Raw genomic sequence first — 25,693 nt, 5'->3', positions numbered from 1 at the left:
TTCCGGCAAGCTGGTTTGCAACTGGGACTTAGGTCGTGTTTACAGTTACCGTCAAAAGATACGGAAACAAGTACCTCCCATTTTCTGGGTCTTCTTAGAGCACTTCCTGGCACACAAAATTAGCTCAATAAAATCAGGTTTTTAAAAAGTAATTGTGAAGCCAGCACTCTAGCCTCTATGGTTATTTGTGGGATGGGTAGTTTACCAGCTTAATTAAAACAAAAAACAAACAAACATTTTTTAAGTGCTACAGAAGTTTAGGTTGAGTGGTAATCGGTGATGTCTTGGGATTAATGAACTTATAACATTAATGCTTTTCCTGCCAGACAGCCTGTAATCGTCAGTCATTTATGAATGTCTGTTTTCCACTTAACAACCATCGAGCACCTTTTTGCAGCTCATTAGAAGGCTCGAGGAACACAGAGATGAAAAGATATGATCTCTGCCTTAAAGACGCTGGCAATCCAACGGGCATACGAATGAACCATCAGTAGCTCGGAAAACAGCCGCCCACTCCCACCGCATTCTATTTGCCGGGGTGAGTCAGAGAAAGCCTTACCTATCAAGCACTGTTTGAGATGACATAATAGTATAGAGTGCAGGTGACATAGTCACATTTCCCGTGCTATCCCTGAAATCTTTCCATCTGTATCTACCTCTCTATTGCCACTGAAACGTTCCTGGCTTAATCCCTTATCACCTTTCCACCTATTAAAGTAGCTCCTAAGTGATCTCTAGAGCAGAAACTCTTGATCTCCTTTCTGCCTTTAGGCTCATCTGATAACACCCATCTCTATAGGTCTAAAACAGCAAAACAAAACAAACAAACAACCTTAATTGTGAATCTCAAGTCTACCTCCCACACTGAAAGTTATCTAAAAGCCATAAATAATGATGAGATTCTGCTTTTTGCCTACAGTAGTCACTAGAGGGTTGTTTTTTTTTTTTTTTTTTAAGCAAAGAATTTAAGGCCTTTGGTAATACGACTATGGCCTGCCTTTTCTGCTACTGTTCTTCATTCACTCCATGCTTCATCCTGAAGGAGATATTACTCCCTGAGTATTACATGAACTTCCACATCTTCAGACTGCAGCTTTAGGAACACCAGGTTTTTGAAGCCTCTCTTACTCCACAGGCAATGTAAATTGCTTCCTCCTTAGACCTCCCCACTAGTCTTTGACTAAAATTTATCACAGAGCTCGATCACACTGTATTATCAGTTTTACTGTATAAAATCACTGTTGTTCCAAACAGCAAGACAAAAACAGGAGAGTGGAAAGAATACTTCAGAGTTTGCACTTAGGGCTTTTGTTTTTGGTTCTGAGCTGAGGAAATGAATCAACCCCTCCCCCGACCAAAGCATCACCTAAACTGAGCCAAGGGAGATTTTAGAATGATCAGGATAAGATTTATTAAAGTAAGAATGCTTATTCCTTCCCTTATCCCTATTTCTCCAGTCTTTTCTCACCTCAGTCTCTCCAAGGAAGAGACAACTTACAAACCTGGGGACTGGAGCAGTAAGAAAAGTGGGAAGACTTAGCCTGAGAGGTTAAATTCCACTACAGAGTTGGTAGTGCTGGGAGAAAATTACATAGATTTTTGGGAAAGAGTCTGGAGTAATTGCAGAATGCAGGAGAATTTAGGATTGCAGAGATGGCCTTGTAAAGAGGGTTCCTGTGATCGATGAATAGAGTCTCCTTCAATGTTCCAATTCCTTTGGATTTTATTTTGAGTTATTTGACTTAACATTTTTTTTGTTTTGTTTGGTTGTTTAATTCATCTCTGGGCAGAGATAAAATCCTATATAGGGCTATAGGATTTACTAGAGAATACATTGTGAAGTATGCACAATTTGTATTTAGCATTGCCTCTCACCTTATTCACTTCCTTTTGATACTTCAGAACTCATACAGCATCCGGGTGAGTTAAGTGTATTACTTCTCCAACTTTCCCTCATATCTTAGATGCCAACAACAGTGTTCTAGAAGTCCAGACCTTTTCCTACCTTTGCACTACATTAAACATCACTTTATTGGATCCAGCTCCAATAAAGCCTGGCACTAAGCTAATCATTAACAATAGCAGATCATGTACATATATTCTAGGTAATGCTATAGGTAATAATGTTAACCTTTTCAGATCAAGCATATATTCAACTTAAGTGAAATTAGTTCTTCAGTCTCTCATTTATTTAAGCATTCAAATAAGCACTTGTGAAAAACCTTGAACTAATCCTGAAGGAGCAACTAAATAGTAAGAATTACAAGTTTGCTGGAAGATTTTCATGGGACCAAATTTGGGTCAGCGAAGAATTTAAGCACCTATCAAATAATATGATATAGGCAGTAAACTCTATTATCACCTCAGTATCACTAATGTATACCTCAGTTTCTCTATCTGCTAAATGAAAGTAAGTGATTTTTTAAAGCATTTTTACAATTCTCAAAAAACCCCACAAAATAGCTCATCACTATGGCTTCTGTTCCTTTCCCAGAAATGTGACTCAGATCTCATCTGTGTGTTTCTTGTATAAATAAACAGTCAAAATGTTGACCCACACTTCATGTGGCAGTTTATAAAAATTTGCATCCAGGAAACAAGGCATCTCCCTAGTCATGCTGTCCCCCAGAACTGGTATGTTCTTGATGTCTAGCCAAGTTATATTATCCTCCAGTATCTGCTCTGCTATCACTTAATTTATACAAGTATATGGGAACATTGTTATCAAAATCACCAATCTTGAGAGCTTTAGCACTGAAGTTAGGTTTTAGAACTACGGTCAAATTTAATGGCTATGGTACAGAAAGATTACTTCATGAATCATTGTCTGGTTTCATAACTGACATCTAATATATAATTTAATTCATTAAAAAAAACTTAAAAATTTTGGAAGAGCATGATTCCAAACTCATTTTACAGATAAGCAAGTTGAGGCTCAGAAAGTTTAGGAGACTTATACAAGGTCACACTTTGTGAACTCAAACAAATGCCCCAACTTGAACCAAACTTCCTGTAACATTTGAAAATATTGACTATCTCCTTGAAATTCTCTCCCTCCATGGCTTCCACTGATGTTTGGTTCCCATGGATCCTCTCCAACTTTGAGACTTCTTTCTGTCCTTTTTAGCCTTGGAAACCTTAAACTGCATTCCTTATCTCTCTTCCATTTTTTAAATTTGTCCCAGTGACTCGCAACCTGTAGTGTGCACAGAATCCCCTGGAGAGCTTATTAAAGCACAGATTGCTGTGCCTCATCCCTAAGGTTTCTGATTCAATATATCTGGAATGGGACCCAAAAACTGGATTTTCTAACTAGCGTCCAGATGCTGCTGCTGCTGCTAGCCTGGGGACTACACTTTGAGAACTATTGCTGTATCTTCTTTTGCTAGATAAACTCAACTTTCACCTTGGCTTCAAATTTTATCACAGTGTGGATGACTTCTGGTACATCTCCAGTATCCTAAGTGTTTTGGTAACACCTCAAAGTCAACATTTCACAAATACTTCCTTTTGGAGGGTGTAGGGAGTCTTTCCCTCCATTCTAATTTTTTTTCAAAATATATTAGATTTGGTTTTTATTGTACACCACACATATCAGGGCAAAGTGTTGCACAAACAACTGCAAATCATTTTTGGGAAAAAAAGCTGTAAAAAAAATAAAACTGCAACTGCTTTAGTTATGCAGTCCTGACTTGAGGAATCCATGCTGGCAAAGGAGTTCTAGCCCCTGAGAGAGGCTTCTTAATGGTGGTTGCCCCGGCTGTCTGCAGCCTCTGTAAGACTAGGCCCCTGGGGTGGTGGCAGCCTGGGGACTGGAAGGGCCTCTGCTCTCAGCAGATCTGGGTCTTTGCCCTGGCTGGCAGGGAAACATTCCCAATGAACCCAGATCAGTGAAACCTTGCAGCCTTCGAGGATCTGAGTGGGTGGAAACTGTCAAAGACTTTGTTTTTTTCTTTTCCTTTTGTTATTATTCCAGCTCCCATGCCCCTGAGGCAGAGGAGGCACCAACCCTATCTGCAGGCCTGAGCTCTGGCCTTGGATGCATGCAGCAGGCAGACAGAGGAGGCAGGTGCCCTCCTATGGGGCTGACAGGGAGAAGGCCTGAGCTGGCCCATGGAGGAGAAAGGAAAGGGAAAGGAAAAAGCCGGGAGACCAAAGTTAAAAAAGGAAAACTCAGAACAAAAGACAAAACCCTACCACACACCGCAACAATTTTCCATACCCCAAATGCTAGTCTTGGAAGGACACCAGTCCCTCCAGCTAGAAACAATTCCTAAAACTGCCCCAATTTGACAAATCTAACTGTTCCCCACGATCACACGCATATGCTTGAAAGGAGCAACCCAGCAGAGGCGTGCTCTTGGCGAGAGATCAGGACCACTGTAGCCGGCCCCTTGGCAGCCCAGGGACCTGTGGGCAGAGCAGGCCAGAGGGTGTAGAGGAAGTTCTGGGTCTTGGCCAACAGCAGGTCTGTGGCGGCAGGGGCTGGCCCTTTTTAAGCCTTTGCCGGGTCATCCCGAACAACTGCTGCAGGAGGAGGGGCATCCGGAGAGCGGGGGAGAGGTGGGAGGGCAGCGGGCCCCCCTGCAGAGCCGGCAGGACCTCAGCCCGGCGCAGACAACAGTCGGGGCTGGGGAGCAGGAGACTGAACTTCATTTACAACACCGGGAAGATTTACATTTAAAGCAAAACAAGAATTTTTCTTAACCAAAACATTTTGATGTTCTTAAATAAACCCAGCCTGACACGGCCCCACTTGAGTATGGCTGCCCTCCCCTCCACCCCTCTACTGGCCACCCCAGCGTGAGCTTCCGTCCCCTCAAGATGTCAACAGCCTTTCCATCCAGGAGGAAAACTGAGAACATGAGAACAAGGTCCCAGCCAATTCTGTTCTTCAGCCTTAACAGGCAACAAAGCAAGGGAAAAACTACAAGGATCAAATAAAAAGAAAGAAACAAAAACCCTCAAAACGAAACAAAAGGAGGGGCAGCTAGTGAGGATCAGGCCGAGTCCCCGGAGGGCACAGGCCTCAGTGCCGCCGCATCTTCACCTTGTGGGCAGGGTTGCCCGCCGCCTCCCAGCAGTCCTCCCCGGGCTCCTAGGACTTGCGCCAGTAGTTCTCCAAGCTGAAGCCGCCCCTCCACAGGTATGTGGGCAGCAGCACCGAACGACGGTTCTCCTCCTTGTCCATCTCCAGGATCCGAGGCCCGTGGGCAGCATCATATTCTAATTTTTATGAATAGAACTAGAGTGGCTAAGAGTTGGCTACTCAGTTGCTAGTTCAGTCCAATATGAAACTAGTTAAAATTAAGTTCTTGGCATTATTCCAACTAGAGAATCCACTGTTTCACCTTTAATGCACATTTCCCTTATGATAGTGATCACTGACAATCTAGTTTTAAAATTATTCATGTATTTGTCTTATGACTTACTATGGAGTAGAAGCTCTGGGATGAATGGGACTGTGTCTAACATATTTCTGTCCTCCATGACTTTCTTCATAGTCCTAAACCACAATCCGTAATTTTTGGAAAAACAAATGAAATAGCAACTAGAAAGATAGCAAGAACTTCCTTCTATGGTGAAGCACCCCACGCTTAGTGATTCCTAAACCAAACAAAAATCTGCTCTATAACATTTTGGAGACAACCAAAGATAACTCTTTCGTACAAAAGTGCTAGAGATCTCGTCTGTACACATTAATGAAAGCAAAAGGAATTCAGATTAATTGCATTGTCCTGAAGAACTTTCCTAGATTATAACAAATTTCAGGTAGAAATTGAGGTAAAGCAAATCAGAAAATTCTAACTTTCGAATCGCCATGGGACTAAAGTTCATCTGAAGGCTTTTGGAATACTGTCAATTACATTAACTAGGGCTTTCTTTTTGGGTAGGTGACTTGTGACACAAGTCAATGGTGAAACAGGATTTTATCTGTTAAAATATATGTTAAAAAAAAAAAAAAAAACCTTTGCAGGAAAGCAGGAAGCCATATTTAGAAATGTAACGACAAATCTTTGAACCAGGGCAAGTAAAGTGTACTTTTACCTGAAGATAAACTTTTCAAAAAGGAAACCATTAAAAAAATGGCCTGCTTGTATTTGTGTTTTAAATGCTTGAGTAACATCTGTTGCCCATCACTGGTTTAAAAAAAGTCAAATATCTTTGTACATATAAAGCTTCTTATACATCAAAACACAGTGCCTATCCAATAAAAATAGAACTTGATACCTCAAAAGTGAATCTACTTACTAAAGTAACCACTTCAAAATCAAGCAATAAATAATTTAAATTATTTTTAAATTAACTTTTTTCAGTTTTATTGAGATAAATTGACATGTAACATTATATAAGATTAATGTGAACAACATAATGATTGGCTCTACATATATTTTGAAACAATTACCACAATAAATTTAAGTTAACATTCATCACCTCACATAGTTAGAATATATTTTCCTTGTGATGAGAACTTTTAAGATCTATAACACTATTAGTAATACTACTTAGCATAACCCCCACATCAAAAAGGATATCAAAATTAAAATGAGTTATATGGCAAGTAAGAAAAAGGAAAAATTTCATATGAAATCCTATTATTTCAGATAACAGAAAATAAACATTTGACTTATAAAAAAGAAAAAGAACCAGGAGAAAGTATAAAGAGAGAATTAGTCAAAAGAAAAGCTAAAATAGAAGAAATGGAAAACAAACAAACAAAACCAGAAGGACAGATCAATAAAAGCTGGTTATTAGAAAGAATCAATTAATAGATTAAGGGAAATTTCTAATGTGAAAGATGAGAGAAAATAAAAGAATATAAAAGAAAGTAAAAGGGATTACATGAGAATTTCAAGTTCTATCACAATAAGTAAATCGAACAGCTAAAGAAATCGATGGTTTAGTGATAAAACAAATGATCATTTAAAAGTTGAACATATCAATTACTAAGGAAATCGGAAATTTACCATTAAGAAGGACTAGACAGTTGGCTGTGACATAGGAGGAAACATTGATCTTAACTGAGCCAAATCATAACTATCTTTCAAAAGTCCGGTGAAAAATTTTATTCCTCCTCTATTATGGTCTTCTCAAGGACTATTATATAGGTACTTTTTACTGGTTCCTTAAAGGAATTTACTATTTCATGGATTAAGAGCCTTTCCCCCTGACTCTCTGTGTGATCACAGACCTGATATCAACTCCCTTTGACAGTTATTTGAAGGTTTCTGGAAGCATTTGAGTTCTTATGGCTTGTCCTTTATGTTCTCTCTAGGTGCAAAGCTGTTTACTGTCCAACAAAGCTGTGTCCCTCAAACAAAAAAATCACTTTCTGTGGACACCCAGAATTGATGCCCAAGGAAACTTTAGAAACCCAAGGGGAATGATTGGAGATTAGAACAATAATGAGGAAAAAACCCCAGCAAATTTGAAAACAAACATAAATGAGTTAGTAGTTGGTATTAGAATGGACTGATGGATGGAGAAGCTAGATGTTAAAGGGTTAATCCTTGAAAGTTTCTGCAGAGAGGCTATGGCTGTCTATGGGCTATGGGGAGATCTCTGAAGGGCATTGTGACCAGGAGGGGGTGTGGAGAATGCATCCAGAGAACCAAGTCTAAGGTGTCCTCAAGACCAAACTTGAAAATAGATAAATCATCTGGGGAAATGACAGTAAGTTGAGAACTTAGCAAGAAAATCAGTGGTGAAGAGAATACACAAACTTTAAAGTTTATAGGAGGACCCTGAGGTAGAGCCTGGTATTTCTGAGTAACTGAAAGGCTAGGGAGAAGGATCAGAGAGAAAGTTTGGAATGTGGATTGAAAAGAATTTGGAGAAAGTAGGCAGGCATTAGATCATGCAATGCATTGTAGTTTATGCCAGGTAATTTTGGACTGAATCCTTAGGGCAATGGGAAACTTCTAGGGGATTGCTAAGCAGAGGAGAGACATGATCAAATCTATGTTCTACCAGGACCTCTAGTCTATGAAGAACAAATTGGAGGAGGATCCAGTGGATAGGAAAGAGGGCATTTGGGAAGCTAATGCAGTAGTCCAAGTGTAAGTAGATGGTGGTTTGAACTAAGATTCAAGGAACAATGTGAGAGGTTGGGAATAGGCATCAGAAGACACAATAGAACACTTAAATCAACATGTCATTGATTAATAGGACCAAGGACAAATGGGTACCCAGGTTCATTTGACATGGCTGGAGACTAATCAGTACCTTTCACTTTAGATAACAGTTGCTGTCCAAAAAACTAGTTTAAAGCTTCTTTTCTATAGAGTGGTTACTAATTAACCATTGACCTCAGGTACAAATTTTGAAATGCAATTCCATTGTGGTTGAGGATGGATGAATTTTGTGATATGGAAGAATCACTCTCAGTTAACTGCTTAGGGCCCTGGCAAGTACAGACCCTAGCATGCAATGGAGCTAGCCATCATTTTAATTTATTTTGAGTTAGGGAATCAGCCAACCAAACTTGTTAGAAAGGTATATGAAGTAAAAATAAGGACTCTCTTGCATGCATTTGGTGATACCTGTTTGGCTGCTTGGGTTTTTTAAACTTTTCGTTGTTTTTTAATTTTATTTTTTTCTTTTTACCTTTTAACTCAACTTTGACTTTTCTGTTTAACTTTTGACTGGGTATAAGCTATGTTCTGTGACTTATTAGTGAGCTGGAATAAGGCAGAGTGAGACAGCACCAAGACTCTTACTATACCTGCAGCTGATATTCCTTGAGAGCAGTTCTGTAACTCACAAGGTAGGTGCTCAATCCTGTCCCTCAGGCTGAAGTTCCAGAACAAGAAAAGAGGCCTCCTTCATAGAAAGACTGGGGAATGTGTCTCACTCTGTTGTCTGTATAGTGCCCTAGGGGTGTCAACCTGCCAAGAACCAGCTTTCTGATTGACCCAGTCCCTGGGGACCCAGGAATGCAACCCCTACCCCCACTGTCCACCAGAGCCAGGTGGACAAGGGGCATCTGTGGGTGGCGGCTGCAAAAACTAGGACACCAGACATAAAAACTAGGTTATCAGTAGTATGTCAGACTCCCCTCCAGGAGACATTGCTGCAGGGGAGGGTAGCAGAGGGAGAGCTTTAAGACAATGCCCACCTCCAAGGTCTCTGGAAAGGACTGTAGTCAGCACTTAGATGAGAGTTTAATTAGAGGCCTGCCCCTAAAGCCACAATCATTATGATTAGCTAATAGACTTCCTTCACAAAAAAAGACCAGGCTCTTGGGTCTGTTACCTTTTGCTGTGTCCTGAGGGTGGTAGCTGTTTAAGAACTCTTTCTCTTTTGGCTATAGTCCTGTGGGATCCAAGAGAATAAACCCCACTGGCTCCCAGAGCCAGGCAATGTAGAGGTGTTCCCTGGCAGAAGTCACCAAAATCTAGGTGCCAGACAGAGGAGCATGAGCTCCTTTCTGGGTGACATCAATTATTATAATTCCATGGGACAGGAACACAAATCCCCTGGTCTCCAGAGCCAAGAAGTTAAGATGCATGCCCTTGGCAGTAGCCCCAAAGATCTAGGCACCTGACATGTGTAAAATCTCCCTTCTAGGAGATGCTGGTGCTTTGGAACATGGCAAAGGGAGAGAACAAAGATAGCACCCGCCAGTCTCTGTCCCTGAAGAGTGTTCCAGCAGGCTCCCAGATGTGTGTGTTAAGTTAGATGCTTGCTTCTCAGGCTGGATCATCATGTTTCCATTTTGATTTGTCTAGGTATTTTTTTTCCCTTCAGTGATTCCTTGGTTGTTTAGTAGCATATTGTTTAGCCCCCATGTGTTTGTGCTTTTTGCAGTTTTTTTTTCCCATGTAGTTTATTTCTAATCTAATAACATTGTCGTCAGGAAAGATGCTTGGTATGATTTCAGTTTTCTTAAATTTACTGAGGCTTGCTTTATAGCTCAACATGTGATCTATCCTGGAGAATGCTCCAGGTGCTCTGGAAAAGAATGTGTATTCTGCTGCTTTCAAATGAAATGCTGTATAAATATCAATTAAGTCCATCTAGTCTAATGAGTCATTTAAGGTCTGTGTTTTCATGTTGCTTTTCTGTCTGGACGATCTGTCCATTGATGTAAGTGGGGTGTTAAAGTCCCCCACTCTGATTGTGTTACAGTCAATTTCTCTCTCTATTTGTCCTTTGTATCTATGACTGGTTTTTTTTCTTAAATTTGTTCATTTGCCTTGATTTTAATATTTCACATAAAAGTGAAATCATGCAGTATTTGTCTTTTTCTATCTGACTTATTTCACTTAGCATAATGCCCTCTAGACACATCCATGTTGTCACAAATGACAAGATTTTTTTCCTTTTCATGGCTGAGTAGTGTGTGTGTATATATATATATATATATATATATATATATATATATATATATATATATATATATATATTTCTTATATACCACATCTTTATCCATTCATCTATAGATGGACTAAGGTTGCTCTCATATTTTGGCTCTGGTAAATAATGCTGCAATGATCATTGGGATGCACATATTTTTTAAAATTAATGTTTTCATTTTCTTTGGGTAAGTACCCAGGAATGGAATTCCTGAATTGTACAGTAGCTCTATTTTTAATTTTTTGAGAAAGCTCCATATTGTTTTCCATAGTGGCTGCACCAATTTACATTTGCATCAACAGTGCACGAGGGTTCCCTTTTCTCCATATCCTTGCCAACATTTGTTATTTGTTGTCTTTTTGATGATGGTCATTCTGAAAAGTGCGTGGTGATATTTCATTGTGGTTTTGATTTTAATATCCTTGATGATTAGTGATCTTGTACACCCCAAACTAATACAATGTTATGTATCAATTACACCACAATAAATATTATTAAAAATGCACTGGTGCAAGGGGCAATGTAATCTCTAAGGAGTACAGTTGTGCCTCCTCTCGTAGGCATTTGATGGTAGGACAGCTTGCACATATCAATGTTTATTATGAGGTATAAGGATAATGAGTTCTCACAAGTAAGGGAGGCTGGGGACCACACCTAACAGCCAAAGCTGGGGGACCACAATTAACATGAAAGTTGCCAAGGTTGGAGAGATAGCAAAAGCGATTCATCTTTTACCTAAGAGCTTTAAAGTGGTAATAGACAATGGTGTGTCTAAGGTCAATAAATGAGTAGCCAAAGAGGGTGCTGCTTAAAATCTACAATGAGAAGGCAAAAATGGAGGAGCAGAAGGCTAAGAATGGCTGCACCAATAAAAAATTATGATGCCTGTTCAGTTTCTGGAACAAAGCCAATTTTCAGATACAGGATATGTTGATTAGAGAGATTGCTGTGTTCCTAGAAGAAAATACACATGAACATATGAAAAATATATATTATGATTCTTCCAGTCCTTCCCCCAAGAAACCTACAACCATTTCTTTGGGAGCTAGTATGGTAGAGTTAGAGAACTATCTAGAACTGAGAAGATTATTGGACACAGTATCTACATTGATGTTGGTACTCAGACTCCAAAGCATCACCATGGATCCTAAAATAGTGGGAGCTTATGGACATAAGGTAATAAATGGAGTCCTAGTTGACTTACATTTTACAGTGTGTTCAGTGGTCTGCAGTCCAATTCAGTCATCATGTCCCCAAGGGCCCAGGTATATATTTGGGACTGGTGTCTTAGACAGTGAGAATAATGTCCCTGTAAGGTCCTTGGCATGTAGAATAAGAGCTATCATCATCTCTGTGCAGGTAGAAGCCTTTTAAACATCTCTCTGCTCCTGGCCAGGATAGTAAATCAAAGTTAAAATTGTGTTCTGGGTGGAAAGGTGGACATAAGTGCCACCATTAAAGACTAAAAGTTGCAGCAGTGGTTGTCCATATCATATTTCCATTGAAACCACCAGTCTGGCCCTCACAGAAACTGTATCAATCCTAATGAATGACTGTAGCAACCAACAATCCCAAGTAGGGTATCCTACTGAGCTGCTGCGTCAGATTTAGTATCATGCTAGAGCATACTGAAATGGCCTCAGGTGCATAGCAGGTAGCCATTGATTTGGAAAACTTGTTAGTTTCTATTCTGATGAAAGAAGAGCATCAAAAAATTAAAAGGCAGCATCCATGTGGCATGGATAACCAAATTTGTACCTTTGCCTCCAGGGCTGTGTTCACTCTCCTACATCTGGCATATTATCTGAACATATTTAGACTGTCAGAACACGCAGAATACATCGTACTGATACATTATATCAACAGTATCATGCTGATGCAACAGGGCAAGCAAGTGTTGATTTGTTCATCTGGGTTCATTGATTTCCTTTTCCTTTTTTTTCCCCCTCCTACCAGAATTTGTAAGGAATTTTGTCATTTGAAGAGGGCGATGTTCTGTCAAAGTTCAGCAGGTGTTCTTAGTGAATGGGTGGATCCTCGGATGCCTCTCTTAGTGTATTTGTGGGAGAGGGTGAGCTAAGAGTGTCCTTCTGCTCGGCCATCTTGGCTGCTCCTCCCACTTTTATGTAAATTTTTGCTTCTGTACATGTATCAGACACTCAGTTCCATCCTGTACTTTATAGACAGGCTTTGCTTAGGCAATTTGTTCAATTTTAAATGTGAGATGATATGACATGAATATCTAAGGGCCTTAAAAAGTGACATGTCAGTGATCCATGGCTCCTTCTGTGATGGTTTTACAATAACAAATACGATGCGAAAGTCATTATACTTGGAACACTTCAGTTTTAGCACAACTCAAGATGATGAGAATAATGAGAATGATAGAGTCCACATTTATTAAGTGCCTAACATATTCCAGGCCCTTCTTAGATCTTTTGACCATCACAAAACCCCAGAAAAACGTGCACTTCATCTCTCTGTGTAGCACGTCAGATGTGACCTTGATTCTCTGAGAGCCTATGACTTTAGGCAAGATCACATACTTAGCAGGTTGTTGAACTACTGTTGATATTCATGTGCCTATGACTCAAAATTTTTCATCTTCCTACTGTATTTGTCAAGGTGTCTTTTATGCTACATTTTATGTTATCCTTTTTTAAACTAGCAAAAAAGAAAACCAATAACAAAAATCTAGTACATAACCAAGTAAGAAAGAGTCTAGTAAGTTATTAAACAAGTGCATACCAGTTCAAACAAGATGTGCTACAGACACACCTGTAAAACATTAGTATCCACAACATAAATTAAGTACAGGCCCTCTTGTTGGTGAATCCAATAGTTCTCACTGTCATCTATAGGAATAGTAAGACTATGACCAGATGTAAAATATCAAACGCATTTAACCACACAGACCCTTTTAAAACTGCCAAGTCATTTATTTCAAGATGACAACGTCATAACTGCTGTAGGACTATGTAATTATCGGAGTGATTACTGATCATTTCTACCCGTAAGTTCCAATGTGATTGTCTCCATTTTGTGTGTTCCAGTTCAGGTTCAAGGGATTACTTTTTTTCACCAGTTGTTTTTTTATCCTCAATTGCTTCTAAATGGAAAAAGGAACCAAAAACCCCTGCAAGCAAAAGAAGGCTAAAACGGAGAAGCAGTAGAGCTACTGAAATGTTTACATTAAATACTATTTTGGCTCGAATACCGATTTCTTTGTCAGGTGGAGGGCCACTGTCGGTACTGCCACCTGGTCCTCTCTCTTGACACGTTGGTGGTTTCCAGCCTCGCTGACAATGACAGTGTTTCAAGTTGTTGCATACCCCTCTGTAATTACATTTCTTGACATCACAGTCAAAATGGAAGTCTTGGAAAAAAGTACAGTTTTGGTTCATACAGTATCTTCCTGCACCACATGTTGCCCCATCCACCACAAGCCCCATATATGGTGTGTGTGTCCCAAAGTGTGCATCGTACCCAAAGCATCTTTCTACTTTAACATCTTTTACTACTATATGACGAAATGTAGTGTGCTCACCCCCGCCAGGAATTTCCTCCACATTACTACAGTGCAGCATTCCACACAGCACATCATCTTCTTCACATGGTACAGACTTTCCTCCTCCTCGAGTCACTCGCACCCCACAATTTCCAAATCGGTCACCTCTTACATTCAATTTTTCATAGCATGCTGACCCAGCATCTTTTATTTCGAAGCCAAAGAGGGATTGACACTGCAGATCACGGTCACTACAGTTTCCTTTCACACACACGGCTAATGGTGAACAGGGGGTTCCATCCTGGATATAAGCGTCTGTTGGACAAACGTGCGTCTTCCCACTGCAGTATTCTGGTAGATCACAAATGCCAAGAGTGTCTCTGCAAACACTTCCAGGTTGAGCATAATTACACCTCCTGCAGCAATCTCCTTCACTGCAGACACTACCAAGGGTGAGGGCACAATTGGAATTGCAACACTTATCCTGAGAGCAGTCTTTTATGGTGCCACAGTCACATTCTTCCCTTTGATCTTTGATCTTGTCACCACAGCGAGCAGCTTTATAAGGAAAATTATTGTATGGTGTATTTGGAGTACTCAGACAAGGATCCCACATAGAAACTCGTCTGTGCAGTTGGGCATAAGTACAGTTGCTCATCATATCTAGAAGACCAGGCTCAGCAGCCATGACACAGTAGTGTCTTCGAAAACAATGGCAACCAGGACCATCATGTGTACAGCCAAGAACATGACCTATTGCATGTGCTCCAAGAGTTGCAGCTAAAAATAAGTGATACCTTGCTACCCATACAAACGATGCTCCCCAATTGGGGTTGCATATTCCTTCATGATTGCTATAATATGAAGCTCCACCGATTTTTTTTCCTGTAAGAATCAATGAGGTATCATGAGGAAATTTTGCATACCATCTCCAGTATTTCCATAAACCAAATGAATTTAATGCATCTAGAGCATTATGAGATTCTTCTACTTTCACCTCGTCGTTACCGTCCCATATGCACAGCATACGTATGAAAACCTGAAGTTCACCCTGGTAGTAAATGCTATGCATTATGTTGTTAAGAATCACTACGTTCTCTATGATACGTGTGATATTTCTGTTCTGAACCACTAATGAGTTAGTAACTGTGTAGTGAAGTTTTAAGTTTTTCCTGTGTGGCCACCACAAATATACAGGGGCAGCTCTAGGAGTTTCAGCAAGCATTGCCTCCTCATATGCTTGATTTGTTTCTTCCTCTTTAATCTTACATTTTTCATCCTCTCCTGGTGTTTTTTGTGACACAAGCAGAGAAATCACATGCTCAAATTTGGAAGAAGCCTCCAGTGGTTTGATTTCGTAAGTGAAGTCATCCACCTGCAGCATGCCACGCAGACCTCCATAGCAGGTGTCCAGTGTGCCCATGGACCCAGGAACCCCTTCCAGGTAGGTGTAGTAGTAACAGTCTCGGGGAATAAAAGGGTAGTCCTCCTGCGTGGCGCCTTGGTCGTTACTGGTGATAACGGGAAAGTGTCTGGGCAGCAAGTTCTTCTTGACTCTCATGTGAACCACATGTCTTTGGCCGCTGAGGCGAATCTTGTAGGAAAGCTGGCCTTGCATCCCAGTTCCTCCCACTCTGTGGGACACCTTCCTGGGGATCACAACTTCAGAGGAAGTGAAGCGCCATCCTGGTGGGGCGTGGGAGCAGCAGATTGGCAACAGTAGCAGCCAGAGCAGAGGCAGCCGGAGATCACCTGTCAGGTGGGCCTGGGCCCAGGCAGGCCCCATGAGTGAGGAGCCTGTGACCAAAGCAAACGCAGTCAAGTGGGAGGCAGGCAAGCCTATCCCTGGAACAGCATCTCTTAAACAGCAGTATAGTCCTGAGGAGAGTGGAGAGAGGCTGAAGGCTTGGCATCCCCAGACAGGTGTGGGGGGCGGGGGGGGGAGGCTGTTACCTAACAATGGTGTACTCATGAGGGGGAGGGGCGCTGTGCTAAGTGGATCCTGGGGATCCTGGCACAGGGGTCTTAGAGAAGACAAAACATGGGAGAAATTAGGAATAATAAGAGTGTATACCTGGGCTGAGAGGTCCCGTGGTCTCTTGCAGAAGTCACAGGAGAAGATTAAGTGGGTCTGATGCAATTTTAAGATAGTTACTGACTTCTTTTCCCTTCAAACCAAAATGAGAGAAGGCATCAATTTGTAATTAAAATACAGAATGGAGAGGAGAGTGGAAGTTTCTCCTTGTAAGGATTTTGAGGAGAAAATTAGATTCTCTCATACTTTATAGAAGTTGAATTGTGTTCAGGGTGATTAATGGAATAAAAGAATAAATAGTATGATCCAGCTAACCCTCTTTTGGGTATATATTTGGATGGAATTCTAATGCAAAAAGATACATGCACTCCAATGTTCACAGCAGCACTACTTATAACACCCAAAACATGGAAACAACGTAAATGTCCATCAACAGACGACTAGATAAAGAAGTTGTGGTATATTTACAGAATGGAATACTATTCTGCCACAAAAAGGATAAAATAATGCCATTTGCAGCATCATGGATCGCCCTGGAGAATGTCATTCTTAGTGAAGTAAGCCAGAAAGAGAAAGAAAAATACCATATGATGTCACTCAAATGTGGAATCTAAAAAAAGAAAAGAAAAGAAAAGACAAGACAAGACAAGACAAGACAAGACACTATGGACTTATCTACAAAAGAGAAACACCCTTGCAGACATAGCAAACAATCTTACGGTTACTGGGGGATAGGGGTGCGAAGAGAAAAATTTGGGAGTTTGAGATTTGCAAATGTTAGCCACTATATACAAAAATACATTTAAAAAACCCCTCCAAGTTTCTTCTGTATAGCACAGTGAATTATATTCAATATCTTGTAAGAACCTTTAGTGAAAAAGAGCATGAAAATGAATATATGTATGTATATGCATGACTGGGACATTGTGCAGTACACCAGAAATTGACATATTGTAACTGACAGTATTTCAATTTAAAAAAAGAGAAAGAAAATACGGTTTTATGTCCATATGTCTTCCAAGTTGCTATAGGGCATCTATTTGATCTGAGAAACTGATTGCTCTTAGGCATGCAGTGTGACATCAGGATCGAAGTAGAGAGGAAGCTAAATAAAATAAGGTTCATAAGGAAAAGAATCTTACAAAGACTAAAATATCCTGGGGGTAAAATACACATATATTTTACACAAAATGATGTTCAATGTTAAAAAATCATAGTAAGAAACTCATATTCAAATCAGCACTGCAGATACAAAATTAAAATGGGACTCAATTCTGTGATTCCATTTTAAAATCTGCAAACTGGGAAGAAGGATCATCCCATTTTCCTGTGACTGGTCAATCAATTTAATGATTACAGTAAATAAAAAGTTCTTTTGTAAATGACTCTGTTAATGATCAACTTGTATTTGAAAAACACACTTTGGCCCTCTCCCTTTGCCCTTTCCCCATGCAAAAAGAAAGAGTATGGCAAACATTTAGAAATAGGACCTAGTGTTCGCTATGTCTTGATTCCTTAGACATAGCAATGCTTTCTTATAATACAGGTTATTACAATATCATCCAGGGCATCAGGTAAGCAGATTAAGTGCTTTGGAGTCTCTCTATAAATATCAACATCAGGCAAGAGTCTATGGCTGTTAAGAACTTGGTTCTGATCAGAACAGAATTCCTCAAAGTACTGTCTTCCTTTTGATCACATTTGCCCTTTTGGATGTGACTGCTGGTCTTGAAAGAATTTTCAGATAGAAGTGAAACAGCAAAAGGGGCTTACCCTGGGATAGCAACCAGCTGTAAACCTATTCTAGACGAGAGGTAAAGGGCTTCACAACTCAATCTACCACTTTAGGGTGATAGCAGAAAAATATTTTAACAGCGAGATCACCAACAAGCACTCCCCCACTTTCAGATGCTGTGCTGTTTCAGCTCAGAGTGACTATATGTACCTTTGTATCTTCACAAAGCATACAGTAGGCACTCATTTGTCAAATGTAGGAAAAACCCTCATCTGTCCAAAGATAAATCTCAACTGAAACAGATGAGAATAAAATCTGCATTGGCTGCATGTGAAATGAAATGAACTTTACTCCCCTACATACGTGAGAAACTTACATTGTCTCATTTCTTTAAATATATTTTTAAAAATTGCTTATTTACACAATAAAAACAATGTTCAACATCAGAAAACATACTTCTCTAGTTTAGAACTATTGGGATTAGTCTCAGAAGAGTTCATCTGATTAAATTTGATATTAGGTGTCTCTCAGATTATTCTGTGGATAATCTGATGCCTGAATACCCTTCAGCTGTAAAACAGTTCCTCTGGCCTTTATTCAAGGTCCAGAGAGAGAAGATGGAAGTGGACTGAGATAAAAAGGACAGTTTTGTCCATGACCATGTAGTGGACAGATTCAAGACAGAAATATGAGACAGAAAGGGCCCTTCTGCAACAGACTAAGTCTTTGATGTGGGTTAAATTAATTTTCCTCTCTGAGCCTTGATTTTCTCAACTCTAAGACAGATTCATCCTAGAATCTTTTAGCTCCAATGTTGTATGACCTGGTTTTAACTTAATAGATGTGCAAACTGAGTTGCTTACTAATACATTTTGCTGGAGGTTTGTCAACCCTTAGCAAATCAGAAGCCAAAGATGCTCCACTTCTTACTCCACATGTATACTTGAGGGAGAAGCTACTGGAGACTGGGGATCTAAAAAGGCCCAAGTGAAATTCTCATTTTTGGCTGGAGCAATGCCTATATGTAATTTAATAATTTAAATAGTGTCTAAAGTATGATAGAGTGTTTTGTTGTTGTTGTTGTTTTTATTCTTTTCTTCTGACACTGCACACTGGAATCACCCAATGAACTTTGTTTTACTGCTGCCCTAGTCCTAACCCCAGAGATTCTGTTTAATTGGTCTAGGTACAGCCTAGGCATCAAGACGTTTATAAGCTCTCCAGGTGATTCTAACCAGAGGAAAAGGTGACTATTGGCATAGAGCAGTAGTTCTCAAACTTCAGTGTGCATCTGTCACCTGGAGGGATTATTAAAACACAGATTGCTGGGTAGGTCTAGGGTGAAGCCCAAGAATTTGCTTTTCTAACAAGTTCCCAGGTAATACTGATGCTTTTGTCCAGAGACCTCACTTCGGGAATCACTGCCAGTGAGGAAATATCATTGATGGTGGCACCCAAAGTCCTGAGTTTAAATCCTGATTCCACTATTACCACCTATGTAATCTTAGGAAAGCAATCATTCTTTTCTTTAGTGTCTTTTTAACAACACTTAGTCCTCAGAGCTGTGAGGCATGAAGAAATAGTGTTACCAGTCAGGGTTCAGTTTAGTACCTGGCACAAAATGCAGTAGCAAGTATTAATTTCCTTTTTCCATTATATAAGGCTAGGTGGTGTGATTAAGTTAAATCAATAGCACTGGTTAAAATCTGGTGGGAAAAGGAAATAGAGATGATTGAAGCAATGTCTTCTCAGAACTATATGTAGAATATAGGATGATAAATATAGAGAAGCGTTTTAAGCATATGGTCTTTCTTAAAAGTATTTCATTCAGTTTTTAACACTTTGAACACAGTCATTTAGCTGGTAGGAATATGAGATGCAATTGACAAAGTGTCAGGAATCTTAGATTCAATCCATAAAGACCATAAATCTTTTAGTGACCTACAATGGACTCCAATACTTCATCTATGATAATTTTGTTTTCTAGAGAATCAGAAATAAGAATTAACTAGCATACTTGCCTAAAACTAACATATTGGCCTTTAAATATTTAATTCCAGAGAAAACCTAAATTATTAAAGTGCTTCAGAATCACCATTTGATTTTATCAATCAAAGCAAAACTTCTACCAACGATGGGATAGGACAGGTGTTTTTATTTACATATACTAGGAAACAAAAAAGCAAAGAGCTCTACTCACTGCTTGCCATTTGCTTCCTTTTGTATGTCTCAAGGTCCTTTCAGGAGTTAATGTCCAAACCTGAGATGAACGCTAGGAGGGAAGCTGGCCCGCTGCAGAAGCTGCTGCATAATCCTTCAGATACAGGGAAGGCACCAGCGGTTGTGTCTCCTCAGTGGGGCTGGTTGAGGTGAGAACTGGAATACTGTCAGTGTTTCTCTGTGGAGTCTAGGAAATGCAGTTGTCTGAGTCTCAGAGGTGCTGAACAGTTCAGGTCCAAAGGCATAAATCATACTAGCATTGCTCAAAACAGAATTTTTCTCATACCAATAGGTGACCCAGAGGCAAAGTCTTGCTGGGGTTTTTATTTTTAAAAGCCTTCCCTTTCCACTCTGGCCCGATGCCACCATATGACAGCTTTCTCTTTCTGAATTCCTAAAACACGTCTTTGTCACTGCATCATATTCTGAATAGTACCATTTCCTCCATTATTCTTCTCAACTATTACTTAACCTGATGATAGACTTTTAACTTCTCATCTATTTGTGAATTCTCTTAACTAGACTGTGAGCTCCTCAAGGGTCCTTAACTTGTCCCTTTCCTCTATGGAACTTTCTCAAGTGTCCCGATACTTGGTAATGGTGCCCCTTTTGATGTCTGCAGTATAAATTTGCTCTGCCTATGCAGGTAATTATCTATTATTTTATGTGTGTAGGTGTTCTCTTCCTATCTGGAACCAAAAAAAAAAAATCCCTTTAGGATGAAGGCTATGTGTTTTGCTTCTCTGGCAAAGTCTTAACAAAGCTCATGTCCAGTCAACGTTTATAATATTTGTACCAGATCATCCATGCTAAAAAATGGATACAGCCAACTGCCTGAGGAGAAGTCTTCATAGTCTTTCTGTCAAGATTATATAAAGTCTATAGTCTGGCCAATATATTTAGAGGATGGAAATGGTTTTCTTTTTTCTTTTCTTTGAGTAAAAGTAGATTTAATTAAAGAAGTGTACACTTCACAGACAGAGTGCAGGCCATCTCAGGAAGCAAGAGAAAGGCCAAGGCCGGGGATGGGGGGCGGTTAGAGTAGAATTAGGTACCTACTCCATAGACAGAGTGCGGGGAGTCAGTGTTCCAAGCAGCGGGGTTCACCTGAGAAATATGGGGCAGAAGGGAGACCTCCCTCTGGCTTGGTCCTGAGGCAAGCTCCCATGGCCAAGGGCAATCATTTTTCTTGGTGAGTGTCCTTTTTGTGAGGGGTCCCCAAACTGGACTATTGTCTGGAATTTAGTGAGCAAGTCCCTTCCCAACAAGGGGATAAGGCACTCAGGCATGAGCCAAAACTGATGTGCAATGGTAAAATTTTCTAGCAGGCACTTGGTTTGGGGCCTTCTATTGATCCCATTACACAGGATTGGGAGAACAAGGGTCCAGGGATATCAGTTAGCACAGAGTAGGTGGCTCCTGTATCTAATAAGAAAAAACTTTCTTACCTGCCACATCAAGGGTTACTGAGGCTCCTCTAGAGAAATGACCAGGTGTCCTTTGGAAGCCAGGGAGTGTCAGCCAGCAGGGCCCATCAGTCTTCGGTCCTCTGGGCCATCATTGGTTTGGGAGACCCAATCCCCCTTTGGGACTAGGGGCAGTCCCTCTTTCAGTGGCCTTCTTGTTTACATATCAGGCAGGGGCCCGGTGGACTTTTCCTAGTCATGGGGCATTCATCCTTCCAGTGGCCCGCCTGGTTGTACTTGAAACAGGTTCCTTCTCAGTGAGACAGTGGCTCTGATCCAGGTGTCCTGGATCCTGTTCGTGTCATGGGTCTTTGAAAGGGAGGGTAACCCTGGGGTAGTGTAGGGATTAGGGCTGCTACTAACAATTGTGCCTTTCACAGTTGTCCCCAAATCCTTCTTGCCACTTCAATCCTGCCTCTATTGTTAAATACTCCAAATGCCAGATCCATGGGCTAATTAATGAGGGCCTGGGGTCCCACAGCTGCCCAGATGGGGTGTTAGGGGCAGATGATCATGAAGACTGTGCCCTCTCAGAGTCGGGGGAGGTAGGAGTTCCCTGTTGTGGACCTTGGGGAGGTGGACCCATAAGAGGGTCATCAAAAACATTGAGCTCCTGTAGAGGAAGGTGTTTTGAGGGGATGCGAGCCAGGCATACCCAGCAAGAGTTCCTTAGACCTGGGTCTTGGAATAGGGTCAGGAACATCTGGACGTATGGGACGTCCCCTAGTTTACCTCCCCTTTTACAAAACAGGTCCAGCTGTAAGATGGTACTGTAATAACCCCATTTTGGGGCCAGATCTCTTGATCCCCTAGCTCGTATTGGGGCCATGCAGTATTGCAAAGGAAAATTCAGCCTTTTTCCTTAAACTATCCTGTCTAAATCTCCCCCAGTTAGCAAATTATGAATCATAATGGGGAATCCTTTGGGATGCTTATGGTCATCCCCATTTTGGTTAGGATGATGTGCCCATGAGCCTGAGAGAGCTCCTTCAGATTAGACAAGGAGAGAAGCAAGGGCCAGTGGGAGAAGAGGTGTCCAGAGTCCCAAGGCCTAAATTCTTTAGAGAGGGAAGAAGGAGACTCAGGCCTTGAGTCAACTAAATTGGATTACCTTTATCTCTGAAAGGAAAAAAGAAACAAATAGAGCAGAAGGGTAGGGCTGGAGTGCCTTACCAGGAGGTGGTCCTTGTGATGCTGAGGAGGGGCACCTGTTCACAGAAGTAAAAGAGGCAACACTCAACCTGCTGGCAAAGCAAGCAAAGGCATTCAAGGATCAACAGATGGTACAGATAGTCTAAGTCAGGGCAGGGTGAAGAGGGGATGTGTACAGCCACGATGCTTCCTAGGTCAGAGATCCACAGGCCCACTGAAGGGGAGTGCCTGCCAACAACTCCCACTCAGGGCTGCAATGAGGCCAAAAGCCCCGAGAACTCAGGGAGGGCTGAGCCACACATTTTTAAAGGGGCACTCCCAGAGTTTCACCAATCTGGGCCCCCTCATGCAGTTCCTGCATCCTGGAACTGGACCGAGACTAAGACCAAGTACAGAGGAGCAACTGGGCTCGAGGAGCCACTGGGCTTGAGGAGCCACAACTCACTCAATTATGTTGTCAATTACTTGCCACTTAGTCTTAATTTGGAGGTCTGGGTTGTTGCCTTCTTGGATCTTCTCAAGTCCAAAGAGATAGAGCGAAAGAGGAGAATGAGAAAAGACTGAGGAGAAAAAAGCCCTGGGCTCGGTGGGCTCCTTCGCGGCTAGAGATATAGTCTCTGCCAGATCCTGCAGGCAGCGCTGGCTGCCACCGAAGGGGCCACTTGAATCTGCATGGCATGAGAGAAATCCCCTGCCATGCTCTGAAAGGAGAAGAGCCAAAGCCCAATAGGTGGATAGGTGGATCAAGATTATGCCTTGGAGGTCTGTTTTGTTTTGTTTTTTTCTTTTTTTCCCATTTGTCCCTTCATGGTTACCAAAAGATGATACAGGAAAATAAGTGGGGCACAACAGGATGGCCAAGTCCCAGTCCTCAGCTGAGTCCCTGGGAGGCACCCCGCCAAGTGAGGGTCCTTGGCTTTGTTCAGGAAAGAATTAAAAGTGTGAGCCATAATTGAGTAAAACTAGATTTATTTAGAGAGGTATACACTCCGTAGACAGAGTGTAGGCCATCTCAGAAGGCAAGAGAAAGGCCAAGAGGTGGGCCTGGAGAGGGATGGTTAGAATAGACATAGACACACACTCCACAGAGTGCAGGCTGTCTCAGAAGGCAAGAGAGAGTAACTGGAAATGGTTTTCTTAAAAATTAGCCTTGGTTCAGGTCTCCTTAGTGCTTTAAAACCAACCTTCAATACCACATGAACGGGAGGGCTCCCACCTCATTAGTATTCTTGGTATTCCCTGACATCCATTAATCCACACCCTTCCCTCAAATGTCCCCACAAAACAGCCACCAAGCCTCCTTATCCCCGAACACAAAACTCTTTTCTTCCCCTTCACTGCAAAATGGCTTATTCATTAACAGCCACAACCAGTGTTTAGAGCCTTAAACAAAAATTAGCAATCTAAACCCTTTTTCTTTAACTGAACTGATGCAGAGCTGACCTCATGCCCATCCTGACAAGAAGCAGTCCTTTCTCTCAGATTTTGTCTGTTAACAGAAACAGGAAAGACCAGTAAACAGTCTGAGGTGCCACTTTGGAGACACTATCTTTTTTCATTTTAGGATTTTTTTCACTGGGTTGGTTTGGCCCCATCACCACAGCTCTGACCAGTTATTCCAGGTGCTCCTTTAACAGGTACTATTTAGTCACTACGGTAGCTCAGAGATGAGTAAGATTTATCTTCACATCTCCCAAGTTTTTTAAACAGACTGACTTGCACAAAGATGGATCATGGCATTTGACCTCAACTTCACCATAGCTATTATGAGAAGAAATATTGTTCTAAGATTTTTTAATTAGTTGCCTCAGTTTAAATGTCTCAGATTGGGCATCCTCTTTTGAGGCTCACTCTCACTCCCATTATGTATCAAATTCTTCAATTAAGATTATTCCTTAATCCCTCACATCAGAAACCAGAGCTGCTTTCCATCACTTCAATTCTCTAAAAGGCATCACTACTATACTATCATATATGCATATGATATGTGTGTGTGTGTGTGTGTGTGTGTATATATATATATATATATATATATATATTTTTTTTTTTTTTGCTTTTTAAAAGAAGTAGAAATGCTCTTCTCATTTGCTTTTGTTTGAAACAAAGTAGGCACCCAAATAGGTAATTAGAAATTAAATAAAGGCCACAAAAACTTCCCAAGGAAAATCATTAAAAAGAAAAAAATCCCCTCTTCCTCTTATTACAGCCGGCCCTGGAGGCATGCCAGCTAAGAAAAAAGGAATCGACCACGGTGATGGGAAGACTGGACCTCTCCCTTTCAGGGTTGTAGCTGAACTTCAATCGGCGGTCCTAGTAAAATATATAAATCTTCATTCATTCTAAGCAAGTCTTCAGCCTTCCTTCCAACAATGCCTTTGCTCTCCCACCAGAACACATGGATTTAGAGATTTGGAATAGCAAAGTTCCGGTTGGGTAGCAGTCTCTTTAAATAAATCGCGTGCTGGCTATGTAGAGAGAGGGAAAGTCATGGGAGAATGGCAGGGGAGGAGGGTGAGAGAAAGAGAGAAATGTATCTTCTTCCTTGGGAGCACTGGAAGAAAGCAAGCTTTTCAAAGTCGTTGCCGGTATCTCATGAAGGCCCAGGCTGCTACCACGGTGAGGGCAAACACTGACACCAGCACCACAGCTGCGGGAACAGCATTTGACTCCCCTTCACTTCGATGTCCTAGAGGCCCATTCTGCACCTGTATCTAGAAGGGAAAGACAAATGACCAGTGTGTGTTCAACACAACTGAAATGTCCAGGTTGACATGTTACCCATGCCTACAGTCTCTATGCCACACCACCCAAAGCTGTAAACCCCGCGCACTACTGAGCTGAAGGAGTCCTCTCTGTTTGTCCTGAGTTAATCCATCAGCGTCACCCATTCTTTGGAAACAAAATAAGTCTGATGGCGAGGCATTTAATCTTATTGTGCAACTGACCTAAAGGCACCCCTGAGGGTAAGTCAGATAACCTCCTTCTATTTCTGAACTGTCGCCACCAAGCCATATGTGTATCATACCGGGAAAATGAAGATACGAGATGAAGCCTACTGATCCTATAGGGAACCTGGAAATTACCGGGCAGGGGCAGTAAACAGTCTAGAAATGTTAACTGAGAAAAATTATCAGTCATCAGAGTACAATAAGAGTAGATCTGAACAATGTTAACACATGTGCGATGACATTATTTAGAAACATTTTCCAATTCCCAAA

General features: G+C 41.1%; 2 protein-coding genes and 1 long non-coding RNA gene across 5 annotated transcripts in view; 1 reads left to right on the top strand and 2 right to left on the bottom strand.

Annotated features, from left to right (window-relative positions):
- The first annotated feature begins 26 nt into the window (after positions 1-26).
- On the top strand, positions 27-24,818 carry LOC123618880 (uncharacterized). Its single transcript, XR_006727383.2, has 4 exons — positions 27-538; positions 15,177-15,311; positions 19,872-20,006; positions 24,682-24,818. It is a non-coding gene; the product is annotated as an uncharacterized LOC123618880 (long non-coding RNA).
- LOC105074717 (disintegrin and metalloproteinase domain-containing protein 20-like) lies at positions 13,278-23,281 on the bottom strand. 2 transcript variants are annotated; one of them, XM_010962325.3, is made up of 4 exons: positions 21,306-23,281; positions 19,838-20,044; positions 15,942-16,035; positions 13,278-15,745 (listed from the first exon to the last, which is right to left on the bottom strand). In XM_010962325.3, the coding sequence occupies exon 4, from the start codon at positions 15,651-15,653 to the stop codon at positions 13,428-13,430; it is 2,226 nt and encodes a 741-aa protein (XP_010960627.1). In that variant the 5' UTR covers positions 15,654-15,745; positions 15,942-16,035; positions 19,838-20,044; positions 21,306-23,281; the 3' UTR covers positions 13,278-13,427. The 2 variants fall into 2 exon arrangements, with proteins under 2 accessions (XP_010960627.1, XP_010960629.1); XM_010962327.3 differs by having other exon boundaries at positions 13,278-15,664.
- SYNJ2BP (synaptojanin 2 binding protein) overlaps positions 23,428-25,693 on the bottom strand; it is a 33,119-nt gene continuing 30,853 nt past the window's right edge. The window contains exon 4 of one of the 2 annotated variants that reach the window (XM_010962328.3): positions 23,428-25,186. In XM_010962328.3, the coding sequence (XP_010960630.1) occupies positions 25,046-25,186 (141 nt within the window). In that variant the 3' untranslated portion in view covers positions 23,428-25,045. The remainder of the gene's footprint in view (positions 25,187-25,693) is intronic. The other variant, XM_074365323.1, reaches the window with a different exon arrangement.

This window comes from Camelus bactrianus, chromosome 6 (genome assembly GCF_048773025.1).
Source record: "Camelus bactrianus isolate YW-2024 breed Bactrian camel chromosome 6, ASM4877302v1, whole genome shotgun sequence".
NCBI classification, from domain to species: domain Eukaryota; kingdom Metazoa; phylum Chordata; class Mammalia; order Artiodactyla; family Camelidae; genus Camelus; species Camelus bactrianus.
The sequence above is the reverse complement of the archived record's forward strand: the minus strand, read 5'-3'. Positions and strand labels throughout refer to the sequence as shown.

Bases quoted from the DNA above. Each gene is read 5' to 3' on its own strand.
- LOC105074717 (XM_010962325.3), bottom strand. From the start codon at position 15,653: ATGGGGCCTGCCTGGGCCCAGGCCCACCTGACAGGTGATCTCCGGCTG.